The sequence below is a fragment of the Argiope bruennichi genome, chromosome 6 (genome assembly GCF_947563725.1).
Source record: "Argiope bruennichi chromosome 6, qqArgBrue1.1, whole genome shotgun sequence".
NCBI classification, from domain to species: Eukaryota; Metazoa; Arthropoda; class Arachnida; order Araneae; family Araneidae; genus Argiope; species Argiope bruennichi.
In genome coordinates this window covers 118486780-118509363 of record NC_079156.1, presented here as the reverse complement: position 1 = coordinate 118509363, position 22584 = coordinate 118486780, and the positions used below count along the sequence as shown (strand labels likewise).

Here is a 22584-nt window from a genome sequence, read left to right as displayed (position 1 = left end):
TGCTTTCTTAATTATTTTGTTTTAACGAATGATTAACGCTTGAATTTTTATTAAATATCGGTTCTTCTTTTTCTTTCTTTTTATGCACTGCTCACAAAATAAAGCGAAATTTGATATATAAAATGAAAAAAGGGGGAAAAAAACTTTTTTTTTGTTTGTTTGTTTCTGAAAAAAAACTTTTCAAAAAGCAAATGACAAAATATAATACTCTTATTCTTGTTAAAATTTTTAAAAAGCATTCTTCTCTTTTTACTAGTTGAAATTTATTTGAAAACTTTTCCCAATTATGTGTATATATTTCATTTTAACCCTTCAAAAACTATAATATCAAATCTTGAATGATAATTTTACAATTGTCTGTGAATTAATGCCTCAAAGATATTTCAAATGAATAGCAATAAAGATATTGTTAAGATGCAAAGCAGTAGCTATTAAGTTGAGTTATTTCTATTTATAAAACTCCGTATAGGTAAAAATAAGCTTATCCTTAAGAAATATCGTATCGTCACATAATCATAAAAATTTTAAAATTATTCGATGATTAAAATAACTTAGAGATGAGGATGTCTTTTCCAGATTTATAAAAAGGTAACAAATAATTTGTCAGATTCAAAAGTTCTCAAATTTATTTTTCATTTCTTTCATCACTAAACAATGTGTACAAACTTGTTCTAATTAGAAGGTCTTCTAACTTGGATCTAATTACTTGATTCTGTACATAGCGGTACGAACACAATTTGTATCCAAAGCAGGTATCCACAATCTACAGTTTATCCTCTTCCACCTATCACAAGTGGATTAAAATGTCCTTAAGTAGTTTATTCCCAACATCTTTTGGAACTTTGTGTTTTGGAAGTGTCTCCTTTGCTTACCATCCAAGGCGGAATTAGCGTGGATCGGAAGATGGAGCCTATCTCCTTGATCACAGCCCGTTTATCGGATTTGACCTTAATTAGGGGGAGTGGTTTTTATCCCTTTTGTTATGCTCGCTTTAAGGTGTGTTTAACTGATACTAAAATGAGGGCATTGCACAAGATTAAAAGAATTTCAATTAACATGAAAGATTTATACAATATTAGACAAAACTTTTTAGCTAGGTGCATAAGTTAGAATAAAAATATACTTAATTAAAATTAGAAAGAATATTTGTTGTCAAATTCTCACAAAACTAAATAATATTGAAATTCAGTTTCGCTGTAAAGTGGAGAAGAAATTTTAACCCTTAACTGGGGAGGTGAAATTTTAAGACTTAAATGGGGAGGTGTGGTCTACGATATCGCATTTTCTAATGAATGTATTAGTATGAAAAACTGCCAATATATTTTGCAGATATTTTTCTTGATATATAGATAGGTTTAAAATTTTTTTCAAAATATATTGTCATTGAAAAAAGTAAATGCGTTGGAACATACATTTTCTTCTCAAATTACATGTTACAATAAATAATATTCTTGAAAAAGCATATTACTTTTTACTTTTTAAATCATATTTATTTTTACAGTATATGACGATATATAGAAGACAATATAATGTAAAATTCAACAATTATATGAAAAATAAAAAAAATGACAATGGGTAAAATCGGCCCTTTTATTATCGGCATGTCTGACTTTCATAGCACGGTTTTCTAAGGCATTTTAAACATACAGGTTAAGAACTAGTATAAAAATGAACCTATAAATTCTGTATATATATCTCTTGGTATATTAATATATTTATAAATTTTTCAAAATACATTATCACTAGAAAAATTGATTTTGTTTGAACATACATATTAAAATCAGTTGAACCCGAACTTTCATCGAAAAACTCTTCTGAACAATTATCCTTATCGCTAAAATCACTTTCTGCTTCATTTAAAAGTGTCTGGTGCACTGCTTCATAATAGGATCAGTAAACTGGATGATATTTCGGGCCCCAAGTTTTAGCGCCATCTGCTAAGCCTTGTTTTTTACTGGGACACTAACAAGGAGATGCGGTCTTAGAGACCGCGCTCGAAGAAATAACTGAATTATTTTTTAAAGTATCTCTTGAAATCGGTTGAAAAAGTGCACGTGTATTGAAGGTTACAAAACAGGAAGCTACAGGGTCAATCCATTCATTTGAACTAAAAATAGAATAGGGGTGTTAGAAAATCCATCGCTGGTGGTCTCACAGACCGCACGTCCCCAGTTAACTTTTTTAAATTCCCATGTACAGAAGAGGTCAAATGCTTCAAAACCGATATATTATTTCAAATAATAAAAGGAACCAAATTAAATCGTTTTATCCCATTATAATTTCAAACTTGCCTGTACAAATGCACTCCTACAGAGCAAAAACAATCCTTCCTTTAATGTCTTCAATTTAAGAGAAATTTGTTGTTTTTTATTTATCATAAAATTTACATGTCAGATATTATTCTTTGAAACTGTTCCCTTTCAGCGTTTTTTCCCATCATGTTCACATGTTCCCCCAGTTTAGAGTTATCGGGTTTTTCACATAAAGGCATGATTCTAAATTTGTTATCTTCCACAGAGAGAGAGAGATGGTTAAAATTTGGAGATTCATAAAATCTTGAAATGAAATATTTTGACGATTATAAAACTTCCATTTTGTTTTATTCATCAGGAAGGTCACAAGAAGTTTTCTAATATGACAGCTTCTCATCTGCTTATTCGTGAAGCTCCCGATAGAACAAATACTATTCAACTCAAAGTAGGATTACAAAATTATACTAACAAGTTAGTATACTTTTAATAATGTTAGTATACTTTTAATAAACTTATTTAACTCCAGGTTAAATGAATTTGTTAGTAATTAAATAAATAGTTAATTTTAGCTAATTAAAAACATGAAAAAACGTTTTTCCCAAGCATTGTTGGGTGCATAAAATAAAGGATAAATAATACATTCATATCCATTGTAGTGCTGGATTTATCAAATATAATTGAATTGATTTTCGACAGATAGATATGTGGATCTTGAATTGCATTTTTCCACAATACAAAATATGCAAAATACAATAGAACCTTTTTTTTTGTTTTCACTTCATCTTGCTTATCTTATCCTATCCTATCCATCGTTATCATATAATCTTATCATTCATGTTGAATACATGCTCATTTGTAAATTAAATTATTTGTGCAATTACAGATTAATTTTATAAATTGCACAAATAATTTAATTACAGATTAATTTTGTAACTTGCACTGTAAATTATTTGTGCAATTGCAGATTAATTTTATAACTTGCACAAATAATTTAATTTACAAATGAGCATGATTTCAACATGAATGATAAGATTAAGTGATAATGGTGGATAGGATAGGATAAGATAAGTAAGATGAAGTGAAATCAAAAAAAGATTCTATTGTATTTTGCATATTTTTTTTCTACAAAAGATTAAAAAAACATACTGCAAAAGCACTTAAATGGTATATGATGTATTTATGGTAAAACTTTAAAAATGATAAAGCGTAGAAATCAGATTAAGAAATACTGGTAATTTTGAGATACAGGTATTCAGATGTCTCAAAACCTGCTTTCAGCTCTTAGTAAAGCACATAAAAGCTGACTGAAGCACTTCAGAAGTTCCTAGTTCTATCAAAAGATTCACTGCGTATTGGGTCTGGTGTAGATTAAATCTAATATCGAGAATCAAACGACCTCCCGCTAATTTAAGGGCTCCGGAACTAGTTCAGGTAATTCTTGTCATTTAATTATGGTTCAAAATTATGTTATCGATTCCTTAAGTACTCTTGTGTTGTTTTCGAGATAGGAGCATAATATCATTAAGCTTTACTAAGTTTGCTATCCAAGTACTTTATATATCTAGCGCTTTAATAAGTATTCATCTAGTACTTTGATTAACGATGGATAAAGAATAAGCAGCTGAGAAAGGATTCGAAAATTTAAATAATCACTAAGACGAAACTTCTTGGTTTATTTGATTGTAAAAATTCTTATTATTTGATTATAAAAATACTTTCACGATCGCATTTATAAAAAAAATGATATCTGCAATATTGAATGTAAATATGCAGAAACCTTCACAATTTCAACGCATGTAATAGTAAGTGATGAAAAGTTTATCCCTCATGATACTGATAAGCAAAAAGGATAATACTGCAAGCTTTATGAGTTTTTTCTAAGAACTTGTGGTGAACAGCATATAATCCAGTTAACAACTACTCTACAGGAGCGTACGCTTTTGTATCCTGGTTTAGTTACTGGACTGCGAATCACAAGGTTCCAGGTTCTATCCTTTACGCATCGCAATCCGCTACATTGGAGACCTCGGACGATGAACCTTCGTACAGCTGTTGTGGCGCCATCTACCCGCAACCAAAGTCGCCAGACTCACTTGACGCAGCAAAAACCAACAGTCGTCAGACTCACTTGACGCAGCAACCACTCACCCACACACACTCACTACTCCACTGGGTACAAACCCATTTAGACAACATCTCAATGCATCACCATTCAACAAGCCATATCGTTTGTCTCACCTCCGACTCACTGGAAGGAGAGTACTGTGCTGAACAGCATATAATCCGGTTAACAACTACGCTACACGAGCGTACGCTTTTGTATCCTGGTTTAGTTAGTGGACTGCGAACCACAAGGTCCCAGGTTCTATCCTTCGGGCATCGTATACCGCTAAAAACTTAAAAGTCAGGTAGTCTCCTAATTTTGTTAGGATTTAATGCTATCGTATATTTTTGAAGTTTACAAAAAAAAAAAATCAAATGGTACAATAATTTCAGTTCACTAAATTAAATGAAACTGTCAAGCAGAATCCTTGAAATTTACAAATTACACGCTGCTAATGTTTAAAAATTGTAGTTTAAAGCTACTTTTAAGATGCACAAATCAATGCAAACAATTCTCCTTCATAACTCATTTAAAATCAAGATTTTACAAAAGGGATTGAAGAATTCTTCCATACTTCATGTCACTCCAAGATAAAAACTGTGATCTATTTTGTATGCATATTCAAGCTATATTTATCTTCCCCAATTCCGAATAAATCTAATGACTGACAATATTGTGATATAAAAAGATTAAACAAAATCTGTCGTTTCATTATTCTAAGGCACCTGGATTCGAATGAGAATGTCTCTGAAAGCAACAAATATTAGGCAGCACGAGAGGATAAAAATTCAATTCTGTCATTCCTAAGATCATAGGAATTCAGATACCTCAGGCAATTGGAAAGCAGGCTATCTCTTTCAGAGATAAGAAAAATCTCTACATCCTCTCAAAAACTGAAAAGATAGACTGTATTCTTAAGGAGTGATATAACAATGAAAATCACTCTTAGTTTTTGGATATTAAATAAATGTGTGTATCGGATGAACTTTAAAGGATCTCAGAAAACACCCCCATCGTCCTAATCCATGAAGGTGAGTTTCTCTAACAGGATTCAATCAATTACAGGAATTTCACTGTGTGTATTCAAGCGTCTTGAGTGGCCACCGTATTCGCGTGTGATGGATACTTGTAGCTTTTCAGTATTTATAGAATTAATCATCTGCATGTATAATAGTTCGACTAAACTTCCCCTACATTTATTTAAAAGGGCACTGTCTAAAACCCCTTTAAAAGTGAAACAATTATTGATAAGGTTATCAAATCCCTCTGCAAAATTCTATTCACTTGTTTCTACGATATAATTGAAGGAGATTGTACGACTCCAGTAGCACATTCTGTTGCACAATGCTGTACAATATTGTCCGATATTATATATTATTGTTATTAAATATTCAACAATATTATTCACTATTGCGAATATTGATAATTCCATGAAATATTGTTCAATATATATTTCTTTTTAGGGGAAAAAGTAAATAATATATTGTCACAGTATTAATTCTATTAGCAATAGAAACGATAGTGATAACGTCTCATGCTAATTAAGTCATTCAACGGAGATTCGTAGACATAAGATAAACTAATTTACCTTATTCACTATGTCTATCGAAACTTTTGACTCCTTAACTTTTGATTGTTAGTATCCTTACGAACAATATTTTATTTTAAGTACATTAAAATTTCCACTAAAATTGATATGACCTGCTTGATCAACATTTGCGATGAGTACTCATAAAAAAGAAATTAAACAGCTTTACAGTATCTATACAATACTCGTAGAAAAATCATGAAAGCAATAATCATTTTCAAGGTATTTGTCAAAAATATTTAGATATCATATCTGATCTTCCCCTCATGAAAATCTTTAAGGTTTTTTTTTTTTTTTTTTTTTTTGTAAAATTCTTTGTAAAGTAAATTAATCATTACTGCTTACTGTATAAAATCTCTCCTATAACCGATCTTCCCCAATACAAAGAAAGTTCTTCATTAACTTGAAGATATCTTGTAACGTGAATAAAAGCAAAATGCAATTAAACAAAATTTACAGTATTATTATGTAACCAATCTGAATTAGAACCTGATTGCATCTTAAGATAGTAATAGCAGATAAAATAGCAACTTATTTTTTTAACATTTGATCTCATGAATCTATAGAATTTTTTTTTTCTCTTTACAGATATTGCTTCTGGGAATACGACTGTCTCAATACTTTTGGACGGAGAAGAAGCTGACCTCGAATGCGTTGAATCCAAGAATTTAATAGTAAGCAATATTTCTGCAATTTTAAAGCTTTTCGTGATCCCACTTCTAAATTAAAGGAACAAATACTAACAAAATAAGAAGCATTTGGGAAAAGAAATATGATATTATATGTAAATAAAATGGCGACACATCAGGCTGACGTTCAGTCTTTCAAATTACATGAGAAAAAATTTTTAGATGAGTCTCATAATATTGAAGCGAGGTCAGTTAAAGAAAAAGTCAATTAAATCAGCCTTTCTCTTGCAAAATATGTACTGAGAAGCGATGACTCACATTGACTCTCTTTTGACCGGAAGTATCTGAGAAGAAAGAATGAATATACAAAGTTGAATTTAATACCTACATGTTCCAGTTATGGTGACATGTATTGTTTCCGATATTGCTTTATTTTTGGAAAACCGTAGGGCATATCAGTAAATTCATATCTGCCTTAAGACATATTTACTCCGTATAGTGGTAACAGTCAATTAAACATAATTCAGACTTTAAAATAAAATAATCACCACAATTTTAATTGCTTTTATGAAATTTTCAACTGTTTTGAATTGTTGGTGTCCTGGCCTAGGGGTAGCGTGTCTTCCCCGTAATTTGGGAGTCGTAGTTCGGGCATGGTTGATCTTTACACTGTGAGGTGTGTGAAAGAGCCCCCCGCCCCTCCTCCTGTAAAAAAAGGGTTGCGCAGGCGAGTGTGTGAGCGTCGCCTTCATATGAGCTAGAAGTCTGACTTCAGCCTTCGGGTGCTCAGGGGCCTTTACCTTCAGAAGGGACTGCACAAACTCGGCTTAAATCGCTGACTTCGGCAGGGGGCTTGTCTATGGCAAGTGCCATAAGTAATAACATCAACAACTGTTTTGAATTAACACAATATGAATATAATTTTAGATATTCTGTATGATATTTCTGGAAAATAGTTTATTTGTATTTGAGCAGAGCACAATTTTACGCATGAATATTAGCCAAAAATTCATGGTATAGGTTCATTTGAACAAATTATAACTCTTTTGGAAGAAAAAGAAATATTATATGTACTATTTTCTTTTCACAATTCTAAATGTTTAAAAAAATTTTAAATATTGAACATATTTATGAAAATGAGATTTATCCTCCGAGTTAGGAATGTATTTTCCAGGGAATGGCATAAGCTTTTACTTATCATTTTTTTTTCATTCTCTCACACTCTTTTCTTTTGTCTTGACATGATATTAAAATATTTTTATTAATATTTCTGGTGGTAAAGGATAATCGTCGACAAATAATTTGCTTTTTTGTCCTTTATAAATTTTAGCATTAGTATTTTTGTTTCAATCTTTACACATTTTAGATAGTATAAATTAATTTCTTCTTCTATTTGACGTGCATCACATATAATATATTTCATGAATCGTCTATAATATATTTTTATGAGGGTCATTTCAATTATTTCCTGAGTGAATCAATCATTCATCATAAAAGAAGGTAAGTTATTAGTTAAAAAAACTTTGGTCATGTCATTCTTGGTCATTTAATAAAGACTTTATTCTGCAATGAAGCTCTGCTTATTTGAATTACAAAGAATCATAGCAAAAATCTGAAACAGTAAAATGAAGTAAAACACGATCTAAAATTCTGGACAACAGGATAAGACAATAAATATTTGCAAATCATTTATTATATTTGATATTCATTATATCTTTGTATTCAAAAAGCTTTTGGCATTTTATTTCAGATATCACTGGGAAATATATGGTTTGAATTTAGGATACCAAGAAACATTTTATGATTGGAGCATTATATGTGTCCTAGACGAAGCCCAAACAAATTTCATGCAAAAATATCAGCAATAAAAGTGACCGTTAACAGGAAGTGCGTATTTTCTTATACCGGAATTGGGGTAGTCGCATGGCTCCCAAGACGATCGTGAAGACAATTTATATCCAACAGTGATTATGTGCGTAACAGTGTTAAAAGATTGGAAGCAATTCCGATGTAAATTGCTGCCTTTCCTTCTTCCGTAATTTACGCATATGTAATAAAATGTTTAATGAGAAAATCTCTCTGTAATTCTTTGATTGAAATACAAGGAACGTGCCATATAACAAAGCTATATCTTAAGGTAAAAATATAGATGTTTTCCTAGAACGATTCAGTTTTATTGAGAAGTTTTTCAATTTCATTAGTTATATCTAAAAGGATAAGCGATATTATAAAAGGTATTAATTGACATAGTTTAAAAGCTTTTGACTATTTCTAGGGAAAGCTTTATATAACTAGATAAAGCTTTTCTTTTTTAAAAAGCTTTAATCGAAATATACAATTTGATTCTCTCTTCTCTCTTAATCTTTCTTAAGTTATATAACAGAATAGAAAATTAGAATATCCTAATTCTCTTAAATCTAATTTTTTATCACATGTACAAATTCATTGAGTCAAAAACATCAAGAGACTGAATTTTAATTTTTTGTATCCGAAATACAGAGAAAGTACTGTAATCGTACAGAACTCGAAAGTACTGAAAGTACTGTAACTCGAGATTCTGGCCAATATCCATGTTTTAGATCTCCCTGAGTTCAACAAACTCTTTTTTGGAAAACTGTCTGCCTTTCTGTACTTGATAACTGAAAGAACTCTTTGAGCTAGACTGATGAAATTTAGTATATGGTCATTACACCAATTTGTAGATTTATATCAAATTTTGAGCAAATTCCTTCAAAGGAAGTCTATCTAACTGTTTGTTCAAATATTAGTTAATTACGAAAAGAATTAGTTTGTAATTAACGATGATAATTATAAAATAAAGAGAGTTAAATAGATAAAATTCAATTTAATATCGGTAGTGAAGATATTAGAACCAAATTCAATTAGAGATTGACCGTCTGTCGAGCCGTACATTCAAAAACATGTAAACGTGATAGCTCAGAAACGCAGCGCTTTGACTTAAATTTATCAAATATGGTACAAGATTTTGTGACTACAAGAGAAGTTCAGGGGTCAAATTCTTATTTCAATCGGTTTGGAAAAATGCATCTAAAACCCAACTTCAATTCTGCGATACTTTTAACCGCTTACCAGGAAATAATCACCAAAACTCTTGCCAAGAATCACAAGGCAGATTCACTAAAAATGCAAATGATTCACTAAATGCAGATTCACTAAAAATGCAAATGATTCACTAAATGCAGATTCACTAAAAATGCAAAGGATTCACTAAATGCAGATTCACTAAATGCAGATTCACTAAAAATGCAAATGATTCACTTAATGCAGATTCACTAAAAATGCAAATGATTCACTTAATGCAGATTCACTAAAAATGCCAAAGGTTAATGTTTCGTAACTACTGTACTGTAATATCACGCAAAGTGTTCCCTCAAACAACACATTTATTATAGAATATGCGAGAAAATTTCAAGAAGACCACTTCTGCTGATTGATCTTGCTAAATAGAACAAAAAAAAAAGTTAGAAATGCAGTTTTTTAAAAAAATGAACAATGTTAAAAATATTACAACACCAAAAAATTTTATTTAATATATGATCATCTTAATTTTTCATTTTCAAACTTTGTTAAGTTTCAAAAGTAGAAATTTATTAAAAAATTCTTTGTTCTTTTTTTCTGACATATTTAAATTCTCTGATTAATTCATTTGAAATAAGCATACCTTTTTTACATAATAGAGACTTTTTTTGCAGAAAAGGCCTTTTACATATTATTAATATTTTATATAGAAATATTTGGCAATGAGAATATGCATTGCATTCAAGATTTAATATTTTATTTTTAATGGAGTAGGCTAAATTTCGATATATTTTTTAAAAGAAATTTCTTTTGAATCGATAATGTATAACTGCTTTTGTTTAATGATTAAGATCAGTTATTACTATTGAATTTAACATGTTACCTCAGATTGTAAAAAGATTAATGTTTCTGAGTTTTTATCAAATTCTGGACTATTCTGCAATTTTGGATAAGATCTAATTCATTCCAAATTCATTATTCACGATACAAAACAATGATTTTTAATCGAATTTTAAAATACGTTATGGTGATGTTTATGTTATAAAATGAGTAGTTAGGCCTTATCTAAAATAGACATAAATCATGGTTTGTTAAAGAAGCAAGTTTATTGCAAACTAATATCTTGTATAGTTACCAACAAAAACACTATGTGGGCCAAGTGTTTTGATTACTAATATATCAGTATTTCCGTAATAATTTATTCAAATAAAAAAAATGATCCGTGATTACCCAAAAAAGTCTTTTTTTTTTTTTTTGGAAATTTATTTATATTTTTGTTTTGGATGAATCTGTGTAATGATTTAAACTAAAACCAATTTTCTCCTCATGAAGTTCAACGAAGTTTTAATAGGAATGTAACAACTAAACTTTTTTTCTAGTTCGAGATGGGTAATGGCATATTCCTTTTTTTTATTCATATGGAAAATTCCTTTTTACTTTATCATGTACGATGAGAAAATATTGTAATAATTATATTAATAATGAAACAAACTCGATATTCTGGCGAATTTTCTCGTTTCAGACTTCTCTGAATTTAGAGAACACATTTTTGAAATTAAATTTATCTATCTGTAAACATTATAATTCAAAAAGCTTCAAACTAGGCAGATGAAATTTTCTTAATTGTTTTACGCTATCGCTGTAGATTTCTATTGAATCTTTAACAAACTCCACTCATTGTATGTTATTCTGTCTTTTGGAGTGCAGTTGAACATAATGACTACAAAATGCAAGATGCTAGATTAGTAAAATATGATGTTAACTCTTAAAGTCTAGATTATCTTCGTATTTTGAATCAAATCCATTGAAAATCGAATCTTCTAACGGGCTATAATTCAGCATATATATAGATACAATAACTCTATAATGCAAAGACAGATCAATGCAATTTGGAATATTTATCGATTTATTTTAATAAATTTCAACTCTTCGTCAAATTTTTTTTTTCAGTCGGTCAATTTTCAAAATTTTGGTCAAATTTTCGTTTAACCTGAAATGAATATTCGGTTTTCATCATTAATCTACAAAGCACAAAATGATCATATGCTGATATCAGAAAATAAAAATTTGAACACGACGATCGTTGCCTTATCTAAGGTGCCTAATTTTCACTTGGGAGGGAAAAGCGATAAAAGATTTAGAAAGAAATTTTGGGGAAATGATCGGGGAGTAATCATTTCTAGTTTACCTATCCACGCAAGCTTCAACTATGCTGTAACCTTCAATGCTTTAGAGGATACAACACATCCTCTTATCACAGAATTCTCTTAACAAATGTATTTTTCATCTCTATGTACTATGTTTAAAACTGTCAGCCATGAAATTAAATTTAATATACAAATAAATAATAAATGTCGTCAATAAAAGGAAATATCGATAGGAAAAAAACACGGCATCATTCTAAGCTCCCGTACTTGAAATTGACTGATCAGCTTCAGGATTTTCTATTAATATATAAGAAATCATTAGATTCTATTGCTATTGAATTAATAGGAACATTGTTAATATTATATATTAGACTTTTTTCCTCATGCTTTTTTTACGCTGTTAACTCATTAAATTGATTAGATTATTTACTTTTCTTTCGAGTTTAGTTTAGTTTAATTGTATTAATGTACCGTTTTAAAGCAACACTATTTTGGGACTAAAGGGCTATTTTAGGACGGACCTCGTAATTTTGAACCACGGACAGATAACGAGGATGACACCTAAGCTTGCACCACCTTCTCCACACCACACCAGCGCGAAGAGGTTTGGCCCTCATGGATTTTGCGTGCAATGGGTCCGCTTACATGACGGTTCTTCACTGGAATCGAGTCTCGAACCTGAAACCCTACGGCTCAAGTACGAGACCTTACCATCAGGCAACCGCGACCCTATTTTCCTTTCGAATTTCTCATAGTAATTTTTTTAATCATTTTGAGATTTAAGAACATACAAATTCGCTTGTCAAAGCAGAAATTTTTTGAGGAATATGTCAAATATTTATTTTTTAAACACTGACTTCAGTCTTTTGCTTGATATACTTTTTAAACCATACTTACACCTATTTGAAAGACATTAAGATAGAAAATTAACTTTGAATTACAAAACTGCCCCCTTTTAATAAGTATTGGAATAAAAACTATACAGAAAATACCTACTGGTTTTAAGAATACTTAATAATTAACAGATTTTTTTAAACTCATTTCTTTTTTTGCAAATTTCTGAACTACAATTACCTTACTTAATTTATATTTTATTAGGTAAGTGTTATTAGTAGATTTTTTTATGTATAATTTAAATCATTTCTCATGCATACAATATTTCTGATAATTTGAACAGAGAATAATTTTTAAGACACAGCACAGTTTTTGTATATATTATTGAAAATGCATTTCGACTGAACTTATTTCAATAAGTCACTAATTCGAACATGTATTTTGATTTGATATTATTAAAATATGAATCTTCCCTTCGTTGCTTGATTTAAAATTGCCTTTTTTTAATAAATAAATTCAAGTTGAATATAAAATCCAAATTTGTAAAACTATTTAAAACCATATCATTTCAGTGCTTAAAATCTTGCTCATTTATACAAGATGTTTAAAAAGATATATGATAAATTTAAATGATGATCGTAAAACTTTTAGATATAACTAATGCATGATCAAAAATAATGCTATAAGACATTGGAATGTTTGGAAATACTCATACATTAAAATACCATTCTGATTACATAAGAATATGAAGTAAGCAAATTTTATCTACTATATAAAAAAACCAGAATGTGTATATATGAACGTTTGTATTAATAATTTGCGCCCACCTAATAGGAACATATGTTCTATCAAATTTACAGGATGTCATATTTACAGGATGCTATTACTAAAGACATCCAGTGAAGTAAGTCGTTCCAGCAAGTTATATTTTAATCTGTTTTGCGTTAGAAATGAGTAAGAATAGCTTTTTTTGTAAGAATTGTTCGATAGATTTTGAAAAAGAAATCAGAGAACTTTCGACCTCTAATCGGGAAGTGATTCTCGTGTCTGGTATATTCTTGAACGTTAGTTTATCCTTCTTTTGTCACTGCTCAGAATGCATTGTTACAGGCAGGCATTCTTTTCAGTAATTATTATAATTCTTTCTCACTAAATTTGCTTTTGTAACTTAACATTATTCTTTCGTTTTCACCTCGTTCTTACTGTCTCGTTATGAAGCACATTCTAGCGTCTTTATATTCTTGAGACTGGTATATTCTTGAGTATATTCTTGAGCATTAGTTTATCCTTCTTTTGTCACTGCTCAGAATGCATTGTTACAGGCAGGCATTCTTTTCAGTAATTATTATAATTCTTTCTCACTAAATTTGCTTTTGTAACTTAACATTATTCTTTCGTTTTCACCTCGTTCTTACTGTCTCGTTATGAAGCACATTCTTGCGTCTTTATATTCTTGAGCCTGGTATATTCTTGAGTATATTCTTGAGCATTAGTTTATCCTTCTTTTGTCACTGCTCAGAATGCATTGTTACAGGCAGGCATTCTTTTCAGTAATTATTATAATTCTTTCTCACTAAATTTGCTTTTGTAACTTAACATTATTCTTTCGTTTTCACCTCGTTCTTACTGTCTCGTTATGAAGCACATTCTTGCGTCTTTATATTCTTGAGCCTGGTATATTCTTGAGTATATTCTTGAGCATTAGTTTATCCTTCTTTTGTCACTGCTCAGAATGCATTGTTACAGGCAGGCATTCTTTTCAGTAATTATTATAATTCTTTCTGACTGAATTTGCTTTTGTAACTTAACATTATTCTTTCGTTTTCACGTCCTTACTGTCTCGTTATGAAGCCCATTCTAGCGTCTTTGAATTTAATTTAGACAATTTACTTTTACAATAAGATATAAATTATTTCATAGAATTATGTGTTACATTCTGCTAGCTCTTAAAATATAAGCCATCTTTTTTTTTAAATATTCTGTTTTGTTTCTTTATAAAGTATTATCTCAGTATGAAAGATCATCTTTGTCGATGATGATCGATTGATATGAAATCCTTTTAGTCTATTTATATTTATAAACATTTTTTTAATGGATGATTGTTTGCATTAAAAATATTTCAGGTTTTTTTTCTTTCTATGCTTAAGATTGTTTTAAGAAAGTGATCGCCTTTTTTAAAAAAAATTCTCAGTCTCGAGTGTTTATTTAATGTCAAATTTTTATTCAATCATTTTGTTATAAGTACTTAAAGTAAGTCAACCACCTCGTCTTTAGGAGAGTTGTGAGTACTTTCCAAAGTTCTCTGAAGTTCTATATCATTTCATAGAATTATTTCCTTCCATAAGAAAATGTTATAGAAGTTTATTTTTGTTTCCTCTTGAGATATAGAGATATATTTTTACACCAAAATTTTTCATTTTATGCTATTTCTTTTAGATTTTTTTAATGTCACAATTAAATACTTCCTCGATAAGAATAAGCTTGGCATGTTATATATTTCGTTAGTATTTCTTAATATAAATGCAAAAGGATAGTATGAAAATTTTTATGTTATGTTTATTGAACTTAATTCGAACATACGAAAATTGTAAGTCGATCAATTGTAAACTTTAATCAATTAAAATTAAACTTTATGCATTTTTGAACATAATGTTTTGCCACTCAATTGAAATTCAAAAACATACTGAAATTGAGTGAGATAATTAAATAATATAAGTCTTTGTAAAGTGGTGCAATTTTTTTAAACTATCCTCATTTCCATTTTGTAGTATATGAGGGATTTTAAATTACTTTAATAGAAGACTAATGCATACCTTTGAAAGAAAGCTTTACCAAATACAAATGAATTTCATCTACGATAAGTATTTTGAATTATAATAATAATATTATTATAAAACAAAAAATTAAAAAAATGAAATTTTTTTAATGAACAAAAAGACAAATAAATTATTTTTACACCGATGTATGGCGTAATATATTAAGACAAATGATTCTGTGAAGAAATGGGAATGCAAAAAATTCTAGATAAAATCTGACACGATGTGTTAAGGCGGTATTTCATTCATTTGTTGGTTTACTATTCTTTTACAAGGTAACTGATATTACAGTTTCATTAGAGGTTAGATGCGAATTCATTATTAGAACGGCAATCTACATTCCAGACTCAAAAGTGTGGGCACGGAGGTAGGAAAACCTACGGTAGCAAATTAAAGATCTTAATATGGAATTAAGATTCGAAGACAAGATTCTTCATACAGACTATCTTGATTTTCAGACTATATTAGAGGCTGCGGTGGCAAGGTCTCGGCTTCGAAACCGGAGGGTCTCAGGTTCGCGACCCGAATCCACCCAAGGACCGTCGTGTAAGGGGGTCTGTCGCATATTAAAGCCGTCATGACCAAACGTCCTCCCGCTTGTGCGGTTTGGAGTGGGGAGGTGAGAGGGGACAGCTCAGGTGTCGTCCTCGTCATCTGACTACGATTCAAAATGACAAGGTCCGTCCCAAAATAGCCTTAGTGTTGCTTTAAATGGGATGTTAATGTAACTAAACTAAACTAAACTTCAGAATATATTAATTCATATAAAAATATTCGTACACATTTTTTGCATTTGTATAAATAAGAATATCATTTTCACAAATTTATCTAAAAAAATAGCAAATTCAGATAATTATATTGACAGATAAAAATAAATAAAAAATAAAGATGACCCAAGAAAATAAATATGAATGGAAATATGTTTAATGTATTTGATATGTAAAATTTGTATAAGAAAATATTTTATTCATGGAATATTAAAATATTTAAAACTAATTATTGCTGCCTTAGTTATTATAAGAAACGATTACGCTGGCCAATTTTTTTTTTTTTTTTTTTCTGTTTTTGAAAATAATAGATGGGTTTTCTAAATCAAAATTTTCTACGAATTATGTCAAGCCCTGTTCGATAGATAATATACATATTTTTTTTTTTGCCAGTTAGAATCGAACATCTTATTTATATAACTCTTTCACTTGAAATCTCTGGTAAATTCCCTAAGGCACCTAGAAATTCTAGAATGACGTAGAGATTAAAAGTGAATTTAATACCACAATAAATATGTTTTGCGAGTGTAAGAATTTTATAAGAACCAGTTTTATTTATAGAATTTTAAGATACTTGAAGCTAATTATTGCTAACTTAATTAATAGCATAAAATATAATGTTGCTCAAAGAAAAAAGCTAATGATTTTATTCCTTTTTTGATAAATGATGGGTCGAAGATTTTCTTCAAAACGAAGTATTCCGGAAATTATATTAAAAAAAATTTTCGATAGATAACTTTTTATACTTTCTTTAAAAAATTTATGACCTACTGCCAAAAAGAATATTTCTTTAAACTTGTTATCGCCATTCCCTATTAATAGAATTATTTTATTTGACATCCCTTGTTAACTATCTAGTAATTCTAAGAACTTTAAAATCCATCGCATTTTAGAATTTCTTTTTCCCATTGCCTAACAAATTAACAGTATGATTGTGAAGGGAAAGTTTGGAGAGGGGGCACCAGCTCAGGTGTCCTCATCATCTGACCATAGTTCAAAATTATGAGGTACTTCCTAAAATAACTCTAGTGTTGCTTTAAAAACGGGTCGCTAATATAGATAAACTAATTTAAAACAAAAATCTTTTTTAAGGAAAGTTTAATTTTTCTGATTTAATCAGACGCACTGTAATCTAAAGGGTATGGCTTATGAAAATCTCCATGCCGAATATTTTTTTTTCATTCCAATTCCATTTCTTTTCCAATTCTCTGTATTTCTTATAAGACAAAGGAAAAAAGTGTGAGCTAAGAAAAATTTTTATTTTATAAATCAATGTTTAGTAGTAGTGTCAATTGCAGTTTCATATTTATTATGGCCATTGAACAATAAAACGCCACCTACTATTAAAAAAAATCCCATACAAATGTACCACTTATTTTTATATAAAAAAATCCCATACTATCCATTTTATTTTTACGTTCCTTCGTCATTACATTTCTGTGGTTCTAGTAATGAAAAGTTACCCTGATCTGATTGTATTTCTTCTTTTCTCAGCTCTCCCTGGAGGACTTCACGGCCGCGGACGCCATCCTTGTGACGTATTCCGTGACCGATGTGGCCAGTTTCCGGAAGGCTACCAACTGCCTGACCAAGATGCGTGACCTCGCTAACAAGCAGCCGGTCACTTCGCTGCCCCTGGGACCAGGACTCAGGTCCAAGGCTGTCATTCTAGTCGGAAACAAATCCGATTTGGCACGAGTCAGAATAGTCACCACAGAGAGTAAGGATGTACATTCTTGCTTGAATTGCTGATTGGATTGCCAGTAATTAAATGAAATAATTAGAAATAAGAAAATCCCTTAAGGGTCATAAAACCTTATAAGACTTAAAATTTGAATTCTTTTAGCTCATTATATATTATAATTTTTTGACTATTATTATACTTTATCCTTATATATATATATATATATATATATATATATATATATATATATATATATATATATATATATATAGGAAAAAGTATAATAATAGCCAAAAAATTCGAAGATTCTTAAGAAGGTAATCAGCAAATAAAATAATAATAATAATAATTTAATATTATTATTAAGTTGTAATTATAACCTAATAATTAATAATAATTATTATTAAATTATTCATTAATTTAATAAAAATATCCATGTAGATAAACTATTTAAAATATACCAAATTTTAATGCAAATGAAAAGGCAATTTATTGTAAAAGCATGATAAAATGAAATGTTTTGATTACGTAGAAATGCCAATATATATTAGAAATAATATAACTTTTCAAGTCAGAGCATAATGTAGATTTTACATCATTAACATATCCATAGAAATAACCATATTAACATTTTATTACTATGTCCGACATAAAAAATATTCGTATTCTATTAAAGATTTTCATTCTGCAGCCAGATCCTCGTTCCGTCTTTTCACGCTTTGTTTAACATTTCCTGCCCAATCAACCTGATATTTCCTTAACTAATCACCGTTTTCAGCATCTGGAACTGACATGTTTGCACTTGTCTTCAGTGATATTCATCGTTATTCCGGTCTGTTTCACAAGAACAAACTAAATCATCATGTGCTCATCCCTAACCAATTATTTTTGCTAAGAAATGAAGATTCCTGTAAATTTTATGAGCTCTCTCTTTCCTTTTCCCTAAAAATTAAATGCTAAACGAAATTTGTTTTCTTTTTACGGTATGCTTTTTTCTATTTTTATGAAAAATAAAAACTCGGGTATTCAATCGATAATTCAAGAATAATTTCAATAAGGTTTTCTTAAACATGAATACAGTAATGCAGTGGTCTATTAATTTTGCAATAAGAATATATATTACAAGGCAGAGTCAAAAATTAAAGGGACATTTGAGAAAAGATGTATTTGATAGAAAACTGAAATATACGTTATTTTTCTACATAACCAATCTAGACTTCAACGCACTTTTCCCAATGTTTCACAAGTTCTTCGGCTACGTAGGAAGAAAAAGTTTATCGGTTGTATTTGTAATCAATTTATCACCGCAACAATGACTTCTTCATCGATTACAAATCTTTTCCCCCTAAGCGCTTTCTTCAGTGACCCAAGCATAAGAAAATCACTAGGTGCTAGTTCTGAACAGTATGACGGATATTCCAGCACTTCGAATACCTACTAATTTATTGTTCAATTGTGTAGAATGTGGCCATGTTATCTTGCTGCAGGATGACACCTTTCGGAGTTTACCATGACATATTGATTCGTCTGTTTTCCATCACTATATCCTCAACGACTTTCAAATTGTCCTCAGTGGTTGACGTCGATGACCTACCTCATTTCCCTGCTTGAGCGCTCTATCCCTTTGTAGATCTTGCTTCGCGATAAACAGCTGTCACGATACGTCGCTTGCATTCGACGAATAATTTCCACAGGGTCAACACTTTCTTCAAACATAAAGCAAATCGCTGCTCTCACTTTTTCCTTGATGCAGATCGACAAAAGAGCTGTCATATGTAAGGGTCTGCGACACTCCAACGACTAACGAGGAAATAAGTGTGACACGTTGCATAGATTGCACATTGCATAATTCAGCGTTGGATAATAGCACTGTTACCAAACCCTGGAACGAGAAATTGCAGAAGTCCCTTTACTTTTGGGCTTTCCCTACTACATAAGTAAAAAATGTAAATATTACTTGATTTTGTCAACGCTTTCGATATAATCACCATATGAAAGCAATGACCAAATAGCATATCAATGATATTTACAATTCCCACATCATAGAGAAAACATTATTTTGAATTGCTTGGAATCAAGAATATTGCTACAAATTTTTCTTCTACAAATATCGCTAATCAATCTTAATAACGCAGTGCATTTAATCGCTAGTTCAGAAGCTTGATTGCTGTTTAGTCCTCTAGTAGTATTATTTGTCAGTAACTCCGACTACTCTCACACACGACTTCTTTGCAGCTTCAGAGTACCTGTCTTTTATAGTTCCGGAAGGCGGGGCTAGAATCTTCCAGACCAATCAGGGCGTATCTGGGTGTATCTCGGTTCTTAGTGGATGGATCGTGAAAGTTCTCAAACTTTCCAGCATTGTCCATTTTGTCACCAAAATCATCAAATTCATTGCCAAGTCGCCAAATGATCGCCAAGTTCTGAGGTTATTGACTCGGCACCCACTCAGCACTCACAGGACAGATCTTACAACGGTTTTTCCCACGGTGACACTATACGTGCCGCGTAGCAAAATTACAGATTTGTAACAATATGAATTGCAGTGAATTTATAATAGCCTCAGTTTCAAAATAGATTATTGCGAATTCACTAACCCATTGCATCATAGTTCTGTTACATCGACTTGCCTTCCTTTTCACATATACCCAGAACTTTTGAAACATTGTAAAGTGGATTCATTGATATTAATTCTTATATATTATGAATTAGATTAAAAATGTATTAGAAATACCGCTGCATTATACTTAATCATTTAATTTGTCAGTCAGTCAAAAATTTTCTTTGCTTTTACATTTCGTCGTTGTTTTTCAAGTTACCAAATTTCACACTTTAAAGATTCTTCAGTATTTTCGTAAACGTTCTGCATTTTATCATTCACAGAAGTTCTCCAACAAAAACATTATATTATAATTCACGATGAATGCCGAATTAAAAATATCACGATGAATACCAAATTGAATAATAAGATATTAGGGAATGTCACATGTGTGCGAGGACACTTGCAACATTCCCTAATATTCCTACTAACATTGATCTTTGATGTGAGATAATAAATTGGTGTTTATTGAATTCATGATTGTTGAAACTCAAACATATTCATTTTAGATCAGCGTGAAATGCGGACAGCTCTCAAGTTGCTTTTAAACACAATATGGATATAATAAAATAGGCAGAATCTTTAATTTTCTAATATGAATATATATAAATTGAGTTTTAACATAAATAATATAAATTATTATTATTACAGTTTCAAATAAAATGTATCTCCCAATTTTACACTTTTTTCAAATATCATATTCATTTTTGAGCATAACTATCTTTCCCACGTCTATTTTCATGATCATATAACTGATACTTGAAATCATGAATATTCAAATTTGAAACCTGTTTTATTATGCTGAAAGAAAAAAGTAAAAATAAATGTATCAATAAAATGAAAAAAAAAATTATAAAGTTTATAGGAAGTTTAAAAGTGGCTTCCTAGTCATTGCGATTTTTTTTTCTCATAGATGGCAGGAGTGTCGCAAACAAATATGATGTCAAATTCATCGAAACATCTGTCACCATCCATCACAATGTCGACGAACTACTGGTTGGAGCACTAAGCCAAGTGAGATTGAAAGCTCGCCAAGCAGCCGCACTCTCCTGCAGACATCACGCCAAATTCACATCCAGAGCCAAGAACCTGTGGAACAGGCTATTGCAGAAGTGCGATTTGAGGTTCCATTCTTGTGACAACTTGCATCGCCTCTGAATGCTTTGCACAAGATTTGCATCTTTCAAATGATGATGTTTATCATTTGATCTCACAGATGTTTATCATATGATATCATTGATGTTTATCATTTGATATCATTGATGTTTATCATTTGATATCATTGATGTTTATCATTTGATATCATTGATGTTTATCATTTGATATCATTTATGTTTATCATTTGATATCATTGATGTTTATTTGATATCGTTGATGTTTATCATTTGATAAAATTGATGTGTTATCGTTTGAAATGAAATGACAAAGTGATTTTATTCTAAAAAACGTCGATAAAAATCTACGTTAACAATAGTGAAATGCAAGATTCTGAAAAAGTGATTGAGATTTATTTTTTCATTATAAAAGTTCTAAGTTAAAAAGATTTTACTCTTAATTTTAGGATGGTATCAGCGGCTTATATTCATTTAGCATATGAAGTTTTTATTTCTAAGTGTAAATTTGCTGTGTTTGGTTGAATAATACCTTCATACATAAGAGCACAAAATTTATGATAAAATACAATTCTATTTTTGAGTAAAGATAAACAAAAAATTATATTTCTAATTATATTGAAAATACATTACGCCGCATGATACAAAGTAAAGGAATTTTATTGGAAAAATTAATGAAGTTATTTCCATTCTATTCGAAATTTAATAATGAAATTAATCAAATTCAGTATTTGCATTCAACGTGTTACGAAAATAAATATAGGAATAATTGCGTATATAATTCTGGGTTGAAAATATATTGAAATCAATTCATCTATTCCATTGATTGAAAATTTATAAACATACGATAACATCCATGCGCAGCGTGCATTTTCATGAGAAAATTTCAAATATCTTCCAGATGCTTCCGATGAGTGCACGAATTCATGATAAATTTTTATCTGATGCCATCTGAAAATCGAATTATCTTAGGGGAGAAATATTCACCTAATTTTTAAAAAATATTATAGTCT

General features: G+C 30.1%; 1 protein-coding gene across 1 annotated transcript in view; it reads left to right on the top strand.

Annotated features, from left to right (window-relative positions):
* LOC129971945 (GTP-binding protein GEM-like) overlaps nucleotides 1-21617 on the top strand; it is an 89284-nt gene extending 67667 nt beyond the window's left edge. The window contains exons 2-4 of the mRNA XM_056085923.1: nucleotides 6533-6618; nucleotides 17671-17896; nucleotides 21373-21617. Coding sequence (XP_055941898.1) covers nucleotides 6533-6618; nucleotides 17671-17896; nucleotides 21373-21617 — 557 coding nt within the window. The remainder of the gene's footprint in view (nucleotides 1-6532; nucleotides 6619-17670; nucleotides 17897-21372) is intronic.
* The last annotated feature ends 967 nt before the right edge of the window (nucleotides 21618-22584 follow it).